We start from the raw sequence: 19,843 nt of genomic DNA, 5'->3' as shown, positions 1-19,843 counted from the left end.
GCTCATCACTCTATTCCCAGCTCCTATGCCAGTGCCTGGCATGGACTAGGTGCTCATTAACTCTTTGTTGAATGGTGAATACATAAATGGTTGAAGAGAATGACCTCTTTGTTGACACACTGTTGTCTATGCCTTAGTCCAAAAGAATGAAAGCCTCTGAGCTGGGTATGATGCTCCATCACTAATTGGTGTAAATCAGGCCGGAATTATTGTCCCTGCTTATGGAGTCCCTACCCTACCTGGATCCTCTTGCAGGTGCCTCTCTCCCCTCTACCATCCATGCTCCTGTTGATGGGATCACCCTAATGGTTTATAAGTCACCTAGATTATTGCTTAAGGGGTTTGTAATTGAGAAATGTGTAGAAATGCTCTTCAATGGTGTTGGGGGAATGAGACAAACACTCGAAAATGAGTCGGCAAGGAAGACTTACTTTTGCGCAAAAGTGTGCACTGCCATTAGCAACAATAGGGCAGGCAGACACACACAATGAGGATTCCGCTCTCATTTTTATCTATTCCCTGACGAGTTACTGCACCATACCCTGATTGTCTGAAGGGCGTGGCTTCACAGTCTAGGGCCAATGTCTAAGCAGAGAAAGGCAGAAAGGCAGGCTATAGGGAAGGAGACTGGATGTCTGTAGGGGAGTGGGACATACCACCTCTTCTTCAGGAATGTTTACACTTCTGGTTACTTATTAGATTATTAACTACCTGCCAGGAGATAGGGGGAGTTAATATCTAAGCTATAACTTTGATGGAAAAGAATTCTTAACTCTTACACAGGGAACACTGGATCACTGGAGTCTCTCTTTGTGGGAGGGGAAAATCTGTTCAATTCTTGTTTCAATACTTTCCTTTGAGGCAAAGCCAGGAATCTGAGAGCAAGCGCTAAAGGTGGGACAGGGGTTCTGCCTGGTGTGCCTCTGGCATGTTTAAAGCTAACAATAGGAATGGATAAGTCTCCAGGGCAACCAGGACCACTTCCAATCACTCATGCCCTGGGGCTGCCTCAGGAGGTCCTCTGTCCCCTGGGGAACCCCGATGCTTGAGTCCAAGATTGGCCTACTCAGGCTTCCCTTTAGGGCTCCTCTCCCGGGAGTCTCCTGGCTGCAACCTTGGTCCCAGCACAAGGTCTTCCTTGACCTGGGTTTCACCTCCTTGTATCAGGTGGCAGACCAGCTGGTTCCAGTCCTGAACCAGATCTTCTGACTCCTCCCAGAAACCAACCAACTTCTAAGCAGGAAATCTTGCCCCTCCCCAAAGAGTGGGAAACCGCAGAGGAAGAGAGAGATGAAACAGAAGGGAAGGCAGAGGAGGAGAGAAGGGAAGAAAAGCACAAGGAAAAAAGGAGATCCATAAAAAGAAGTAAAATTTGGTTGAAACCTCAAGGTAAGACTTTTTAAAATCCCATTATGTTTTATAGCATCACCATTGTGTCAGGGCCTAGTTCATAGGAAGTACTCAGAAAACCACTATTGAAATAATGGAATAAATTAGAGGGCTGGGCTGAAGAGAGATTTCAGTGTCAAATGCTGGTCAAAGGGAGAAAAAAAAAAGAAGAAATGCCCAATGAGTTATGAAATAAATGTGTAGGAGGGAAGATGTAAGACAGATGGAACCAGACGCCTGTCACTGGCACCGAGAGCGTTCTGATCATCCTGGGACAGAAAGTTAAGATGGAATGAAAATGTTGCAAAAAAATAGTTTTTTAAAATGTCTGCACGTTCTTTGAAATCCTACAAAGATTGCAGGTCGTAAGCATTTTTTTAAAAAAATTGGCTTTAACCCGATGACAGAGTACAAACATCAGGCGATCTCCTGGGAATTGCTAAAAGTGCTGGAAACGGCATCTTGCAGCCAATCATCAGCCAGTTGAACATTATTAATATGGAGGTCGGGAGCTTTGAGAAAGGCTCATTTTATTTCGAGAAGTCTTGTTCAATGGACCAAGGGAGGCCTACAGTTGTCAGTCAAAGTTCTTCACGTGCTCTTCACCTGTTCCTTAGTCCCAGTCCTGCCTGGCTGCCCAGGATGCTAGGATACTGACCTTCTGAGCTTTTAAAGAGCCTGTGCAGAGCGAATTCAAAAGCACTTCTTTCAGGCCCATTAGAGAAACGCTGACAGGAACAGGAAATGCCAGTCCCCACTCCCACCATTTACCCGAACCCTCACTTGCCATCAATAACAGTATCACCCAGAAGCTTGCGGTTTACTGATCCAGTCTTGGAGGGATTTAAACAGCGAGGCTCAGGCTTTGGAAAGCTCTACAGACAGACGATGGCGATGTGTTTTCCCAACGGCAGGCTTTTAAGAGTCCCGCTCCCCCAACTTTTCCAACAGAGCCTAAGAATCCAGAGGGACACGCTGAGGTGCGCTTTTTAGTGCCAGTATTTCTCGTTGGAGATTGGTGTGAGTAAATCAAAGTCAGAAGCTGGAAGGAGGGTGGAGAGACAGAAGGATCTCACTTCTGCTTGCTTGCCAAGATGTAAAAGGAATTGCCTTTCCCTCTGTAGCATGATATGAAAATAGAATCCAAAAATCCAAGGTTGCTCTTTATATTATTTCAGTACAGCTCAAAGCTTCCTGCAGCCAGTTTCTGAGCTGGAACAAATCTTAACACTAATCTAATTTAATTCCTCTCATTTGCCAGGTGAGGGAATTAAAGCCCAGGCAAGGGCAGGGCCTCGTCCAAGGTCACACGTTTGTCAGTGGTGGAGGGGAGTCTGGGACTCAATGCTCCTGGTCCCACCCAAACTTTACAGGAAAGATGCCCCAGACGCCCGAGAACTCATAAATACTGCATCTGCTGATTAAATAAAATATTTTGTTAAAAGTTGCTCAATTAATCCTGGCCTGGCCAAAATGGAAAGAGAGAAAAGATTTGCCTAATAGTTAAGATTTTCCAGAATCTGTTTTGTAACTGTCAGGGGACTAGAGACCATGGAAGAAGGATTTAAGGCAGGTTTGTCCTAAGAGAACTAGAATATTTTACATTCCTATCATTAATCCCGGGTTACATATTTCATCTCTTTATATAATCGCATGACGTCTCCATTTTACAAATAATATTTTTTAATTTGCTCAGATTCACAGAGGGAAGCACATATTCTGCATCTCTCCTTAGTAGGCCCAGGATCACAATCTGGACTAACGTGGATACTTATAGTTCAGTGGCCACGCCCCCATGTTCTCCAATTTCAGTCTACGTGAGGTTCCTCGGGCATGCCGAGCTATTTCTAGACCCCTTGCCTGAACACGGGGAGTTCCCTCTGCTTGGAATGCCCTTCCCCCAACTTCATCTCCATAACTTGTGCTTATCCTTCAAAACTTAACTCCAGGGCCACCTCCTCCCAGAAGCCCTTCCCCCTCTCTGGGCTGATTTGGATAGCCTGTTCTGTACTCCTCTAATAACTTCTCATCTGCAAAAGATGGTTAATGATATCCAACGTAAAAAACGGTAACAAGAATGAAATGAGGTCATCGTCATGAAAATGGCTAGCACAAGGCAATCTGCGCACCCTTATTACTGTATAGTATGTTATTAACTATCGTGACTTTTAATTTACTTGCCTGCCTGCCTTATGATTAACTACAACTTCCTTGAAGGAAGATAGCAAATATTGCTCAGCTTTTATATTCCTGGCCCCTAGCATAGGTTAGATTATTTATTAGTGCTCAATAAATGTTTGGAAAGACTGGATGAATAAACAAATGAAATATTTTTCCTCCTTTCCTTCCATTAAAATGATTTAATGTCTCATTTCCACACTCTTGACTCTTGGGTAACCTAGGGGAGGAGACAGAAGATGTCACAAGTTTCCCCTCATTTCAAGCCCAACAGTCTCCTCGAAAGAGCTATCTACCTAGGGTTAAACCTGGGAGTTGAAAAGCCATATTCATTTCCGCTTTCATACAAAATGCACTTATCACAGTAGGAGAATTGACATGCTATAAAACACAAGGTCAAAGAGAACTGGAATGGAAACAATAGCGGATAAGAGATGTCGACACTCTTTGGCAAGAGGGAAAGTAAATGGACGAGTGATACGTGACTTAGCAAACTGGAGGCTGCTGGAGGAAGCCCAAGTGCCCATGGCAGGAAGCCAACAAGAAGTCACAGAGCCCGGGAGAGTCTCAGGAACCAGGGCATCGGATCTCAGAACAGAGAGGGACAGAGGGGCCAACAATAGGAGACACTCCAGATCCCCTCTCCTGCCCTCCAACTGAAGAAGGAAAGTCTATATTTTGGAGAAACTGGCCGAAGAGGCAGCGGGCTCAGCAGAGCGTGGGTTTAGGCATGGAGCTAGAAGCAGGATTAGAGAAAGACTCCATCCTGAAAGATGAGATTCCCCAGCTCCTTGTTCTGGCTCAGCTCCCGGAACACCAACAGCCGGGTTTATATCCCTCTTCAGCCCACACTAGGCAGAAAAACTAAGGATTCCTCTGTGCAGAAGGTATTCAACCAAAGAGAAAACAGCTAACGGCACTGGCATTTGGGGTCCGCCAATGAAAATGGCCAGTACCCTCTGGATTATCCTACAGTAGAGCCAACAGTTAGCCAGCCCTGCCTTTCCACACAGCACCCCCAACAGCCAAGGAATGGACTCCAAGGATCATCAATCATGGAATAAAAGCCCCTGACACTGAAGATAAAAACCCCACAATAACCGAGAGAGCAGAAGAAATCGTTCATTCACAACAACATCGAAATTACCCCCTGAGATAAGGAAAAACAGGGCCTCCATGAGTGAAGACCAGGGAACCAGTGTTTTTAAAAAGTAGTAGGGAACAAGAAAGAGCTTTTTAAAATAAATTTTAAAAAGTGCAACTAGAAATATAAATTTAAATGAAGCATTGCAAGATAAAATTGACAAAATCTCCTGGAAAGCAGATCAAAAAGGAAAATAAATTTAAAAATAGGACAATAACAATAAGAAACTTACATGGATCGATCCAGGGACATCTTCTAATGATGAATTCCAAAAAGAGAGCACAGAGAAAACAGTAAAATACATTAACCAAAAAACGAATGTCTCCAAAATTTGCCACAATGAAAGATTTGCATTTCCCTATGGAAAGGCCCCAGTGTGTGCTCAACACGATAAATGAAAAAAAAAAAAAAACCTCTCCCCAAAGTACATCATTATAAATGATAGAACCCCGGCAAGAAAAGGATCCCAAAAGTTCTCGAAAGAGGAAAACCAGTTCACAAACCAAGGATCAGGAATCCAGGCAGCAATTGGACTTTGCAGGGTCAACACTGGAAGCTGGAAACTGAAAGGCAATCCAGCAGTGTCTTCCCCTTCCATGAGAAAATAATCTTCAACCTAGAAATCCCTCCCCAGCCAAACCATGAATCAAGGCGAGGGTGAAATAAGGACAAGCAGGCAGAGCTGTCACCCTGAGCTTTATGTGGCTGTGATCTGATGGATGGGTGCCCATGTGAAAATGTTAAATGTAAAATAGCCCTCCTGCATCCTAGGTCTCAAAGAATTTCCTTACCACTTAGGAAAAGTTACCCGGGAGAGACATCGGCGTTCCCATGTGGATGGCAAAGGGATGTCCCAGCAACCAGCCTATCAAGCTTCTAGTGCAAATGGGCACAGCAGGACTGAGGGCTCCAAGAGGGATATATGAGGGGGAAAAGATCAGATTATCCAATTAATTTAACCAATTTATTTTTCTAGCTCTTGTCAGAGGATTTGGAGAACTAAGCAAGCAAACAAACAAAAGTGTGATTGTAAACTCTGGTAAAGAGGGAAGGTGGGAAGAATAAAAAGAAATGCAATCACAGTACATTACATTGCTGAGCTGTAAACAATTAGTCATAATAATATGAACACTGACTTGATTTAATTAAAATGATGAAAGAATAGTACTAGGAGTCTAGAAGAAAGGAAATGAGTTTCTACATGTGTTGTTAAAAAAGCAAAATCCTAATATTTCCTAGTAGAAAATCAATAAATAATTTCTCAAATTGCATAATCAAAGAATAGTAGTAAAAAGCATATTGTTTTAAAATATATAGTTAATTCTCAGAGGGGAAAAATAAGATTTAAAAAAGGGGTTGCCAATGTGGCTCAGCTGGTTGAGCATCATCCACGGCACCAGGAGGTTGCCAGTTCGATTCCAGGTCTAGGGTACATGCCTAGGTTTCAGGCTCGGTCCCCGGTAGGGGGCATGCAGGAGGCAGCTAATTGATGTTGCGCTTTCACATCCATGTGTTTCTCTCTCTGTCTCTCTTTCTCTCTCTCCCCCTCTTTCTCCCTCTCCCTTCCCCTCTCTCTACATCAATAAGCCATTCTTTAAAAAACAGAAAGTAAGGGCTCTGAAACGAGGGTAGGACATGGAGATATGAGGAGTAAGGATTCCTGTTATTCATAAGCCTTTTGTGCCATGTAACTTTTTAAATGCTCTTCATGCATTATATTGACATAGAAATTATTCCTAGAAATTGATATAGAAATTATTTTTTTTGAGAGAGAAAGTTCAATCATAATGGCGGACTCCCATGGATTACATTCAATCCATCCGTCAACATGTTGATGCCTGGAGCCCTTAAAGTAAGTCTCAAACAAGCTACAATTAAAGTACTTACCTAATTACCCAGAGCAGTTTATCAGACTGTCTGTCCACAGTTTGCTTCAGAATCGCCTGGGGAGCTTTTTAAAAATACAGATTCCCGGGTCCCACCGTTGATGGGTCTGATTCAACAGGTCCTGGTGGGGTCTGGGAATCTGCCCTTAGTTCCCCCCATGACTCAGTGGCACTGCAAGGTTTGGGAACCACTGGACTAGAGCAGAAATTGTCAGTGTGCCTACGGAGGGGGGGAGGAGGGGGTTCTGCGATTTGGGTGTGTAACTGTTGCTGTGTACATGTCAGTGTATTGTAAGTCTAGCTTTCCCCCTTCCTCTCTCTTTCATCCTCTTTTATCTGAATTTGACTCTGAAGTCCCTCTGGACTGCTGAACACATTGCCAGAAAGTTCCCCACCCTAGTGATTTTGTTAACCCCTGCAGTCTGAGCTTTCTCTCCCAACCCTGGGGCTCCCTCTGCTGGCAGAAACTCAACATCCTAAACCTAGACCATGCTCCTTTCGTTCCTAATTAGGTCATTTTTCTGGGCTGCTTCCCCGCCCTCAAAGGTCATGACCCCTCCCATCAGACAGAAAATGGAAAATTCAACCAACCAGGGTTGAATTTTCCTTGCCTTACAGGTGGGAATTGCATTTTAAGATCAGAAGGGAGCATGATGAGGCAGAAACAAGAGTGAGAGGTACATACTGCAGTCAACCTGGTCAGGAAAGCATTGTGTTTTGGGTTTATTTTTCATTCATAGCACCTGACACGTAGTAGGCACTAAATAAATTTCAGCAGATGCAATCTCCACTCAGCCATATGCCCTTGTCCTCCTTTCCTACCCAGAGTCCTTTGAGAGGCTGTCTGTGGCCAGGCTCCTGAGCTCCACGGTGGGGAAGGTAAATGGGTGGTCTCGCCTCTGCTCTCAGTAGCCACGGCCAAGGATGTTCTGTCCACACCTGAGGCACAGCTGCCCCGTGTTCCCAAAGCTCTGTGCCACGTCTAAGAATCTCAGATAAACCATAAGATACCCGGTTAAATCTGAATTTCATATAAATAATAAAAATGTGTTAGCATAAGTATATTACCTGCAATAGTTGAGATTACAGGTACCCTAAAAAGGTATTCATTGTTTACCTGCAAAGCAAATATAATTGGGTGTCCTGTACTTCCATCTGCTAAATCTGGCAGCCCAGCTTCCCACCTGGGAGTGGTTCCCTATAATGCTGGTCCCTGGCACCCTAAGAAAGCCACCCGACTGAGGCTGCTGTGCCACCTTGCCGGGCAGAGCAACCAGGGAGCAATGCTGAGAGGTGGCTTTTGCTGGAGTCAGTCCTCTCAGCCGTGCGGGACTCGCCCCCTGCTCCCTTGTGTGCCAATGCTTCACCCAAGTCCTCAGGCAGTGGCCTCTTCAGTTACTGTGTGGGCTCTGCCCTCCTCCATGCTCCGATGCCAGTCCATAGGAGCGAGGCCAGATGAAAAAAAAAAAGCCGAAAAACCCGCTAGGACATGTTCTGAGCTGCCTCCACTCCACCCGCACTGACGGGCCGGGATCCACGCTGGCTCCGGGCCTCGTTAGGATACTGGCTCTCCCCCAAGAGGCTCCTAGCCCTTCCAGCCACAGGTGGTCTGCCCCACCAGCGCCCCCGCCACAGACCACAAATGACAGGAGGGGACAGGACAGCGCACTCCTAGTTCATTGTTCCACAACGCAGCTTCCATCCATTCGGTGGAAACTATAAGCAAATCTGTCCATTCGGAGGAGGGTCATGCAGAGTTGCTGAATGATAACTTCTTCCCCCGGGGAGAGAGAGGAAAGGGAGGAGGGGTAGGAGAGGAGTCCCGGTTATTAGAAGAAACCATAGTCGTGTCCATCGCTGGGAACAGATTTCAGTGGCCATGGCACAGATTTAAAAATCCCTCCAAAATCAGCCCTAGGGAACTGGGCCTGGGGTGGCGGGTGGGGAGAAGGGGAATTCTAATGTTATGCCAAGAGCCTTTCCTGTCTCAACAGGTGCGTGTTATTCTCCCAGGGAAAGCAGTACCTCCCAACAGGAAGTGTTTGCTCACCATTTACTCTGGGTCTGTCTGCCCGCTATTCCCCTGGCAGGATTCATTTTTTCAAAAAGAGGCCACTTCTTAGCAAAGCTGCTGAACAGCCCTGAAAAGCACAGTAGCGGCTTGGGACTCAGAAATAACAGGAACTTCTCTCGAGATCCACATGTCAGGCCATATGTATGCAAATTTCCCTCTGACTGTTCCTTCTCACATGTTTGCCTTCTCCTAGTAGTCCTCCCAGGCCTGGCCCATCCCCCAGAGTCCCTTTCCCTTCAATCCCTGTGCTCCTCTCACCTTGTTGCTTTTTCTAAACCCCCTTTAGTTGGCTGGGAATGAATGCCTGGCTGGCCTCCCACCTGCACCTCCAGCTGAGGGGAACCCGTTCTCTGTGGGTTTCTGAAAACTGCCAGGTTGTGTTCATGATATTTCACGGAAAGCCTGTCTGAAATGTAGATAGTCAATGCATTGCAAAGAAGGGGTCGCATGCAGAATGGTAGCTCTACTCTTAATTTTTTGAGGAGTCTCCATGCTGTTTTCTTTAAATATATACTAGAGGCCCGATGCACAAAAGTGCAAATATAGGCCTTCCTTCCCCCACTGCCAGCTCCAGCTTCCCTCTGGCACCCGGGACCTGGGCTTCCCTTGCAGCCCCGGCTTCATCCAGAAGGTCGTCCAGAAGGACATCCAGCCTAATTAGCATATTATGCTTTTATTATATATATATGTACATATATATGTACATATATATACATATATATATACATATATATGTGTATATATATATATACATATATATATATATATATATATATATATATATATATATAATTGATTTCAGAAAGGAAGAGCGAGGGAGAGAGATAGAAACATCAACGATGAGAGAGAATCATTGATAGGCTGCCTCCTACACAACCCACACTGGGGATTGAGCCCACAACCCGGGCATGTGCCCTGACCTGGAATTGAACCATGACCTCCTGGTTCATAGGTCTACACTCAACCACTGAACCAAGCTGGCCAGGCCATACTGGTTTCCATAGTGGCTGCACTAACTTAGTTTCCCACCAGCAGTGTCTGAGGTTCCCTTTCTTGCACACCCTCTCCAACACTTGTTATTTCTTATTTTTTTTATAATGGCCATTCTAACAGGTGGGTCCCAGAAGGGAAAGTGGGGAGGGGAGGGAGCAGTGGGTAATGAGGGTCAAATATATGCTACTGGAAGGAAATTAGACTTCAGGTAGTGAGCACACCGTAGAGTACACAGATGTCCTATTATAATGTTGTACACCTGAATATTCTATAATGCTATTAACCAATGTTACCCATTTTGAAATTTAATTTTTCAAAATGGGAGGCAGCCCAGAGGAGGGGCGTGCACAGCTAGCTTTGGTGCCTGTGGCAGTGAAAGCAACTTTACTTGCTTGGGGAAAATTTGACTCGAAAGAAATGCGAGGTGGAACGGTTGTTTCCTTTCATATTTTTTAAATTGGTGAGAAGCTCTGGAAGAGGGCTAGGGAGTGGGGCTGATCGGGTGTGACCAGAACACAGAATCCCAGGGATTCCCCTGCTTTTTAACTCAGTCCAGGAAGCCAGGCATCTTCTTGTTGCTGCAGAAACACTAAAACAGCAAAAGATGGAAACGATGTGGTCCCTGTCCTCCAGGAGTTCATAAGCAAATGAAACAACCAGGCATGTAAATATGGACATAGAGTGATCTGTGTTTATTACATAATATGGCCAAAATGTGCTACCCCTGGGTCCCTGAGACCCCACTGGGGGTCTAAAAGATCAAAACTATTTTCATAATCATACTAAGAGATGATAGGACTTTTTTCCCACATATGCACATTTCTTTGTGATCCTCAATAGTTGTTAAGCTTGTAAAGGGATCCTGAGACTAAACATTTTAAGAACTGCTAAGAATATATACCATTATGCATTGTCCTCATTTCTCATTAATGCACTTTACTGACTAAAAATTATTTCATCTAATTCCATGAATGTTACTTTGTTAGGTGCTTTCTCTGTCCTTGTTTTCTGGCATGATAGCTATTCGGTCATCAAGTTATTCATCTGTGTGTGAGTTAACGTCTGTGTTTATTTGTCTTTTGAGGCAGCACAAGGTTGGACTTTATTTTTTAATTCAGCCAACAATCAACTATAGTCAATAGCATAGTTTTACGTTCTATTGCCCTGCTGTTTATCCTACTCATTGTTATTTTTATATGTCTTTAGATTATCTTTTCTGTAGTGAATTTTAATTTTTTTGTCAGACAATAAACTTTCCTAGTCTGTTCATCTTTCCATCCTTTCAGCATCATCATATTTTCAAGCAATTGTTTCTTCCTATAATTTTATTATTAATAGTACAGTATTAAGAAAATAAACTTAAATTTCCTTTGCTGTAGAGATGAGCATGGAGTCTAGTCTGTAACATACCTTGGTAGCATAAAGTCAGTTATAAAATTATGCACATAACTCTTACAGCTCTGACTGTAGGTAATATAATTTTCTACTTGAATTTTCCTTTTTATTTTTTTCTATTTTGCTCTCCATGGACCTTGAGCTCTATCTAGCCCTTAACTATTCTCAAATTTTCATTGTTTTCTGGAAGTAAATTTTACAGCTGTGGGTCTCTGTTGACAAATCATTTCATCTCCTTTGGGTCTTCAATTCTTTTCCCTTACTCTGAAGTGAAAGTTCAGGGAGTGTTTCCAGATCCTGTACTTAGTGTCATAACTCAATTTGTCTTTTTTTTTTTAAATATATTTTATTGATTTTTTACAGAGAGGAAGGGAGAGAGATAGAGAGTTAGAAACATCGATGAGAGAGAAACATCGATCAGCTGCCTCCTGCACATCTCCTACTGGGGATATGCCCGCAACCCAGGTACATGCCCTTGACCGGAATCGAACCTGGGACCTTTCAGTCCGCAGGCCGACGCTCTATCCACTGAGCCAAACCGGTTTCGGCTCGATTTGTCTTAATATTGTGAGAATCCCCCAACCCCTACCCTCAACCCATATTCCTTGTCCAAATCCCCATACCCATTCTTACCGTCACATGTAAATGGTTTTCTCAGTTCTATTGGTAACTTTGCAGAATTCCGAATTTGCTCTGTGATGGGGTAATTTTTATGGTTTGGTTAGTTGGTTTTAAGTTGAAAAACTTAACAATAATATATCTTCAATTTATTCTTTAAGAATTGCTCCTTAATGAATTCTTACTATAGACATACCAGCGTGGTTATTTCTATAATTCTATGATAAATTCTAAATTACTAAGGGTTTCTCCTCTATGGTCCTTGTATTGTTCTAGATCAGTTTTTAGCTGGATGTGGGATTTCCAGGCCAGTGTTGCCTCGAAGGTGCTCGCTGCTTGTTCTCCTGCACCAGGCCTTCTCTTGCAGCAACTTCTCCATGGTTCTCATTCCTCAATAGCATTTATAAGACACAGTTTAATAGCTTTGTGCCATTTTTGGGTTTTGGCACTCATTATTCCTTCTTTATTTGCTATTAAAGTCTTAAGTGTACATTCCTTTGTACTTTCCTGAGAGCTTTTTGTTGTTGTTGTTAATCCTCACCCAAGGATATTTTTCCATTGTTTTTTTTTTTGTTTTTCGGTGTGGTTTTTGTTTGTTTGTTTGTTTTGGGGTTTTGGTGTGTGTGTGTTTTTTAGAGAGAGAGAATGGAGGGAGAGAGAGAGAGAGAGAGAGAGAGAGAGTAAGAGAGAAACATTGATGTGAGAGAGACACATGGATTGGTTGCCTCCCACACAGGGATCAAGCCTGCAACTGAGGTAGTGCCCTGGACCAGAATCAAGCCCAGGACCCTTCAAGTCCATGGGCCAATGCTCTATCCACTGAGCCAAATCGGCTAGAGCTTTCCTGCGAGTCTTGCCTTCTGGGTTCTGGCTGGCTTGCATTCCCTTTTGATGTTGTAATACATGGTCACTGAACTTGTGTGAGGTTTATCGGGCTTGTTTATTTTCCAAGAACATATTTTGCACATATTTTCTTAAGAAGCTTATTTTTCTGTATTGGGCTATTATTTTTAATAGCTTCTGACTAGGAGGTGGGACTGAGAGTGAGATTTGACTTGAACTTGGCTCTCTTGGCTATTACTCACATTTCCCCGGAAGCCGCACACATATAAACATGCTCCGAAATGGGGGTTTGCCATGCACTTTTGTAAGGTTGTCGATTGCTAGTGTAAATGGTGTTCAGAGGAAGATGCTGGGAATCCAGTCCTGTACAGTCATGAACTTGGCGATCTGTAAGTCTCTTCTTGCTCAATGCATTGGAATAAATATTGTTCATTGTGAAATCTACCATGCAGGCTGCCAAGATAAGTGCGATCTCACCCATAGCCAATCGCGCTGCTCTTACAGGGAAATTGGCTAGCACTGTCTGAGACTACTCCAGCCTCCCCGGCCCTGATGTCACAATTCAGAGGCTGCTGCCTGCCTGGAAGGCTGTAAAAAGTTGTGTAGATTCTCTCTGTGTGTCCTACAGGGCTCCTCGTGCCAGATCCCTGTCCGATGGCTTGTATGAAAAACTATCTCCTACCCATTCTGGGGATCTTCTTGGCCTACTACTACTATTCCGCGGATGAGGAATTCAAACCAGGTAAGTACCAGTGTGTCTAATTTTGAAGAGATAGATAAAAAGAAAAAACGGGTAGCTGCAGTGCTGGAGAATCATGATGATTTCCTGACCTCCAAAGTTATAGAACGACAAGGGACCCTGAGGTAGGAGAGGAATTCTGTGTCCTCTAGCCACAGGGGATGGGTCACAGGAGTGTGGGGAAGGGAAATCACATAGCCAAGAGCAAATGGTCTGTGTGGCACTTGGCCCCCTTAATGAAAAGCAATTTCAGATCCCCTACAAAAATAAGGGTAACTCCAAAATTCACAGCTCAGCCAGATATTTGAGCTCCGTGGAAAGACTGATAAGTTGGAGGCAAGAAAGTAGTCTGGAGTTGATGACTAACTAGAAGTGAGGGGAAGTCCCTGGGCTCTCTGTTTTGATTACTTTTTGCATTTTTTTTTTCAATTGAGCAAAACTGGCCAAGTCCAGAAACACCCGGAACACTAGTGTTCCAGCTGAAACTTCTGTCCACGGAGGGTTCTTTTGTCTTGTTGTTGATTTTTAGGAGAAACAGTAGGTAGATTTGGTTCTGAGCAACCAAGCCAAAGCACCATTTCAGAGCATATTTATGAAAGACTTGAACTTTCCTCCACTGGTGTATGCAAATAAGCTGATCTGGATGCATAACCGTGAGGCATTGAGATAAGGCTGCCCATGTCCAGAGCAGGAGGAGGAATGTTGCTGCCAAGTTGGGTTTACTCCTCACTTCCTTTTGGGGTTTCCCAGAGATGCTCCAAGGAAAGAAAGTGATTGTCACAGGGGCCAGCAAGGGGATTGGAAAAGAGATGGCCTATCATCTGGCGAAGATGGGAGCCCACGTGATGGTGACAGCGAGGTCAGAAGAAGCTCTAAAGAAGGTGAGGGTGCCCTGGCTGGTTTGGCTCAATGGATAGAGCGTCGGCCTGTGGACTGAGGGGTCCCGGGTTCAATTCCGGCCAAGGGCACATGTCTGGGTTGCGGGCTCGATCCCCATGGGGGGTGTGCAGGAGGCAGCCAATCAATGATTCTCTCTCATCATTGATGTTTCTCTCTCCCCTTCTCATTTCCTCTCTAAAATCAATAAAGTATATTTTTTTAAAAAAGAAGGTGAGGGTTCTGTGCCCACAAACACATACATGCTTACATGCGCAGATGTATTCTTATATATACTTACATATACATGCCAACACAAAGAGACTGGCACATCCATACACAGATGCATACACACACATGCGCAGGCACACACACATACAGGCTCAAACACCCACAATAATATAAAAATACGAATTTCAGTGTTCATTCCCATAATAGAGAGAGAGACACACAAAGGTCTTCGGTTATATAGACTCATAGACATGCCTCTGCACACGCAGTTATACACAAAGTCACAGATATGTAAATAGGTACTCAGGTATCAAAATTCCAGTATCTACACATGAATTAATATTCTTGTACCCATGCAAACTTTCACACATATGCCCTCTTTGCCCTCTTATATGTTCAGACTCACAAACCCAAGGATATAAAACATTCACAAACCTAGGGCTACCCACATGGAAACTAGGATCATTCAAAAACATATATTCACAGAGACTCACATACACAAATCATGGACTTGAACCCAAGCACAGTGATGACTTACCCATTTACACTCTACCTGAAATACTTCCAGAAAAGTATTTCATACCGAGGACAAAGATTATGTCGGGTTGCATTTAGCAACACACACACACACACGTTCACTAAATTCATGTTCATGCACATAAATCCGATAACATTTCTTATCAAACCAGTGCTGTGAACAACTTCTCATCTAAATCCCCATTACCTCAGAGACTGTCCCCAAAGGTCTGTAGCCAATACTGTAACAGTAGGAATTGTACCCCAGCCCGCCATTCTTTTGACATTGTGTCTGTAAAGCTGACTCTGACTAAGATGTAGCTTATAGATAAATAGCATGTTTGTATGAGAATCCTAGGAACTAACTTCAGAAGATATAGACTCCAGCCTTCAGTCATCCCAGTTCCAGGAGATTTGCTAACCTTCAACCACAGAACCAAGATGACAAGAAAAAAGCGAGATGAACCCATCACTTGACCAGTTTTAAGATCCTTATCAGAATAGACTGTGCTGGACTGCACATAGAGGACTCTTCAACCCCTTGCCCTTGATTTCTTTGTTATGCTTTGCCTCTCCCTCCTTATAAAAATCTCTGCTTGGCCCGCCAGATGGCTGGCTCAGTAGTTGAGCATTGACCTATGAACCAGGAGGTCATGGTTTGATTCCTGGGGCATATGCCTGGGTTGTGGGCCCGATTTCTAGTGGGACATGTGTCGAGGCAGCCGATCGATGATTCTCTCTCATCATTGATGTTTCTATCTCTCCCTCAGTCTTCCTCTCTGAAATCAATAAAGATATATATTTTTTAAAACACCTCTGCCTGTACTGAGATGATGGGCCTTATGACAAGAGTCCCCCATCTCCTCAGGTGACCAGCACTTGAATAACATCTCTTTCCTTTTTCACCAGCATCATGTCTCATGAGTTTGGTTTTTGTGTTGGCAAGCTGTCCAACTTAGAATCTAGTTACAATACTGAAACCAAGGTCATGTGTCCCTGCAGATAGTATCCGACTGCTTGAAGTATGGAGCAGCCTCAGCACACTACATTGCTGGCACCATGGAGGACATGACCTTCGCAGAGCAATTTATTGCCAAAGCTGGAAAGATCTTGGGTGAGGCTGCTTCTCTTCTCTCCTCCTCTGGACTTCCTCTATCATCTTTGCTCCTTGGGACTTGGCTCAGGGAGCGTAGGAAAGAGAGAGGGGGAGGGGGAAAGAAAAGGCATCCACCCCAGATAGTTTCTCTCAACACAGTCATTTCTTGCAGGAGGACTAGACATGCTCATTCTCAATCACATCACCAGCGCTACCATGGAACCATTTGCTGGTGATATCCACTTAGTGCGCAGAAGCATGGAGGTCAACTACATCAGTTATGTGGTCATGAGTATGGCTGCCCTACCCATGCTGAAGCAGAGCAACGGAAGCATTGTCGTTGTCTCCTCCATGGCTGGTGAGTGCGGCAGGGGCCGCTGTAGAAGGTCGGAGCAGGAGATGTGCCAGGGAGGATGTTGGGGGCTCTGTAGTAAACAATTTTTTTTAACCAGTTTTGATGCACAGAAATAACACAATATAAACTGGAAGTTGAAATGCTCACAGTGATATTAAGCAACTGTGATATTAAGCCAACTGTCAATTTTCCCATATGCGAGGGCAAGCAGACATGTAAATAAGAGACGTGGACATGCATATTCAATGAGGAGTGCGCATGCTGAGTAAGAGAGATGCCATGGAGAACAACAGGGGCAATCCAAAATGAGAGATCATTCAAGGTAAATGGGCTACAAGTTTCCTGGAAGGAACGGAGAAAGACCAGCAGTTCAGAGTGCCTTCCAGAAGCCTGATGGCTTATGATCTACAAATGGAAGTCCAATGGGACATTGAGAAACTGCTAGAGTTACAGCCTATCATACTAAGAGAGAGGCCTGGTCACGATGAGTAAAAAGGACTTTGCTTCTTTCATCTACAAGAGATGTAGGTAGGTGAGGTTAGTTGAAGCAAAGGTAGAACTGAAAAGTGAAATATTTTAACAACATATGGTTGCCTAATCAGTGGGTTAAGCTAAGGCAAAATGAAATAAACAGAAACAAACACACCATATTATTCACAGACCTGCCTATAGTGTGGCGTATACTCCAAATCAGAACTTGCTACACTAAACGTCCAATCTAAACAACCCACGGGGTAGGGAGAGAGTGAGTACAGAGGAAGAGAACTCTGTGTGGTCAAGAGAAGTCCCTGATGTCCTGGATGGTGGCAGCATCAGAAGTTGTCACCACTAAAAAGCATTTCTTCACAGGTCCCAGAGAAAAATTTTTGGTTGGTTGTTTTGATTTGTTGATTAGTCAGTTAGAAGGATATGGCTGGAAGGTGCGAACACCAGCATCAACATCAGCCATCTCAATTTCATTCCTGGCAATGTGAAACCAACAGCTTTTGGAAGTTCTTAGGCACTGCACAAATGTTAGTTACTGCTGTGACTAAAAATGCCATCGGTGTTGTAAAGAGCTCTACTTCCTGGGCGGGAGAGGCCTGCATGGTGGTGGGATAAAAGGGCAACGTGTCTGCACTACCCACCAAACAGTGATTGATACCATTCCTGCCCCTCCAGGGCAGCACAGACGCCCCACCCTCCCCAGTCACAGCCTCCCTCTGGGCTGAAAGGAAGGGAGAGCTTCCAGATGCATACTGAGTGGGAAGAGTGCTGGGCACATCCCCAGTTCACCCTAGGGCAGTGATGGCGAACCTTTTGAGCTCGGCGTGTCAGCATTTTGAAAAACCCTAACTTAACTCTGGTGCCGTTTCACATATAGAAATTTTTTGATATTTGCAACCATAGTAAAACAAAGACTTATATTTTTGATATTTATTTTATATATTTCAATGCCATTTAACAAAGAAAAATCAATCAAAAAAATGAGTTCGTGTGTCACCTCTGATACGTGTGTCACCTCTGACACCTGTGTCATAGGTTCGCCATCACTGCCCTAGGGCACTGGCCAAAACCCTCACATCAGTCCTGGTATAGGTGGCTTTAAGGATTTCAGTTGATTAAGTAATACACTTACTGATGCAAAGACATGCATCATCTCTGACTGGAAATTTTAACTTTCTATAACATATATACAGTGTGACTGTTCCCGAAAGGAACAAGAATTACTGTAGAAGTCCAAGGGCGTGGTGAACTTTTGATAAGCTCTGCTTCCACACCTTCTACACCTACTAAATATCACTTTGTAATTCTGTGAAATCTTGGATGGAAATATAGTTGGACTACTATCCTTCAAGTCTATCGGTTCTATAGCCAAAAGAATTCAGCCTGTTTGCTTAAAGCATGTCTTTGAATTGCCAAAGTACTGACAACTTTGCTTTCTCTCCCTAACTGAAGAATGTCTCTGTTCTATGCTATATTCTTTTAAATAGTCAACATCAATGTTCATTAATCCTTCCTCCTTAAAATCTGAATTCCACAAACATGGGGTGCTAAGTCTCAAAATGAGGTCAGCCAAGTAGTATTGGACTGGGTTTTTAATCATTCCTTCCAGGGGCTAGATTAAGTTGTTTATGGAATTATAGTGATAAGCAATCATTTTTGTCCCCAATGCATGTCTAGGCATTGCATAACATTGAAATCTTATCCCTGATGAACATGAATTCTAAAACAAAATATTAGTAAACCAGATCCAGCAGTATGTTAAAAAGATCATACTCCATGATCAAGTGGGCTTTATTCTAAGTATGCAAGGTTGATGTAATACCTGCAAATCAATAAGCATGATACATCACATAAACAAATTGAAAGATAAAAATCACTTGATCATATCAATAGATGCTGAAAAAGCATTTGATAAAATCCAGCACCCATCTATGATTTTAAAAAAACAAAAAACCTCTCAACAAAATAAGAATAGAGGGAACATATCTCAGCATAATAAAAGCCATATATGGCAAACCTACAGCCAACATCATATTCATTGGGCAAAAACTACAAGCGTTTCCCTTAAGATCAGGACCAAGACAAGGATGTCTGCTTTCACCACTCTTATTTAACATAGTACTGGAAGTCCTAGCCACAGGAATCAGACAAGAAGAAGAAATAAAAGGCACCCAAATTGGAAAGAAAGAGGTAAAATTGTCATTATTTGAAGAAACTGTATATAAAGTAACTTAAAGATTCCACACACACACACAAAAAAACTTTTAAAACTGGTAAATAAATTCAGTAAAATTGCAGGATATAAAATAAAACCCAAGGGGAGTTACGGGGGGAAAAAAGAGGAACAAATGTAATAATCTGAACAATAAAGATTTAATTTTAAAAAAAGAATTATGTGAAAAATAAAATAAAACCCAAAAATCAGTTGCATTTTCATACACCAATAATGCACTATCAGAAAGGAAACTAAGAAAACAATCCCATTTATAATTACATCAAAAAATAAATAAAATAAGATACCTTGGAATAAATTTAACCAAGAATATAAAATATCTGTACTGAGAAAATTGTAAGACACTGGAAAAAGAAACTGAAGAAAATACAAATAAGTTGAAGCGTATATATTGTTCATGAATAGGAAGAATCAACATCATTAAAATGTCTGTACTACCCAAAGCAATCTATAGATTTGATGCAATTCTTATCACGATACCAATGGTGCATTTCAAAGAACTAGAACAAATATTCCAAAAATTTATATGGAACTACAAAAGGCCTCAAATAGCTACAGCAATCTTGAGAAAGAAGAAGAAAGTAGGAGGAATCACACTACCTGATATCAAACTATACTACAAGGCCATAGTAATCAAAACAGCATGATCCTGGCATAAAAACAAACATATAGATAAAGAAATAGAATAATGAGCCTGGAAAGAAACCCATACTGTTCTGGTCAATTAATACTTGACAAAAGAGGCAAAAACATACAATGGGGTAAAGATAGTGTTTTCAGTAAGTGGTATT

The 19,843-nt window shown here is 43.0% G+C and overlaps 1 protein-coding gene across 3 annotated transcripts in view; it reads left to right on the top strand.

Annotated features, from left to right (window-relative positions):
- The first annotated feature begins 1,274 nt into the window (after positions 1-1,274).
- The window catches only part of HSD11B1 (hydroxysteroid 11-beta dehydrogenase 1), a 30,280-nt gene continuing 11,711 nt past the window's right edge, over positions 1,275-19,843 (top strand). The window contains exons 1-5 of one of the 3 annotated variants that reach the window (XM_081112684.1): positions 1,275-1,389; positions 13,127-13,262; positions 14,010-14,140; positions 15,885-15,996; positions 16,151-16,336. In XM_081112684.1, coding sequence (XP_080968810.1) covers positions 13,175-13,262; positions 14,010-14,140; positions 15,885-15,996; positions 16,151-16,336 — 517 coding nt within the window. In that variant the 5' untranslated portion in view covers positions 1,275-1,389; positions 13,127-13,174. Of the gene's footprint in view, positions 1,390-12,699; positions 12,910-13,126; positions 13,263-14,009; positions 14,141-15,884; positions 15,997-16,150; positions 16,337-19,843 lie in introns of those variants that run through there. The other 2 variants (XM_081112683.1, XM_081112682.1) reach the window with 2 other exon arrangements.

This window comes from Myotis nattereri (assembly GCF_964212035.1).
Source record: "Myotis nattereri genome assembly, chromosome: 18".
Lineage (NCBI taxonomy): Eukaryota > Metazoa > Chordata > Mammalia > Chiroptera > Vespertilionidae > Myotis > Myotis nattereri.
The sequence above is the reverse complement of the archived record's forward strand: the minus strand, read 5'-3'. Positions and strand labels throughout refer to the sequence as shown.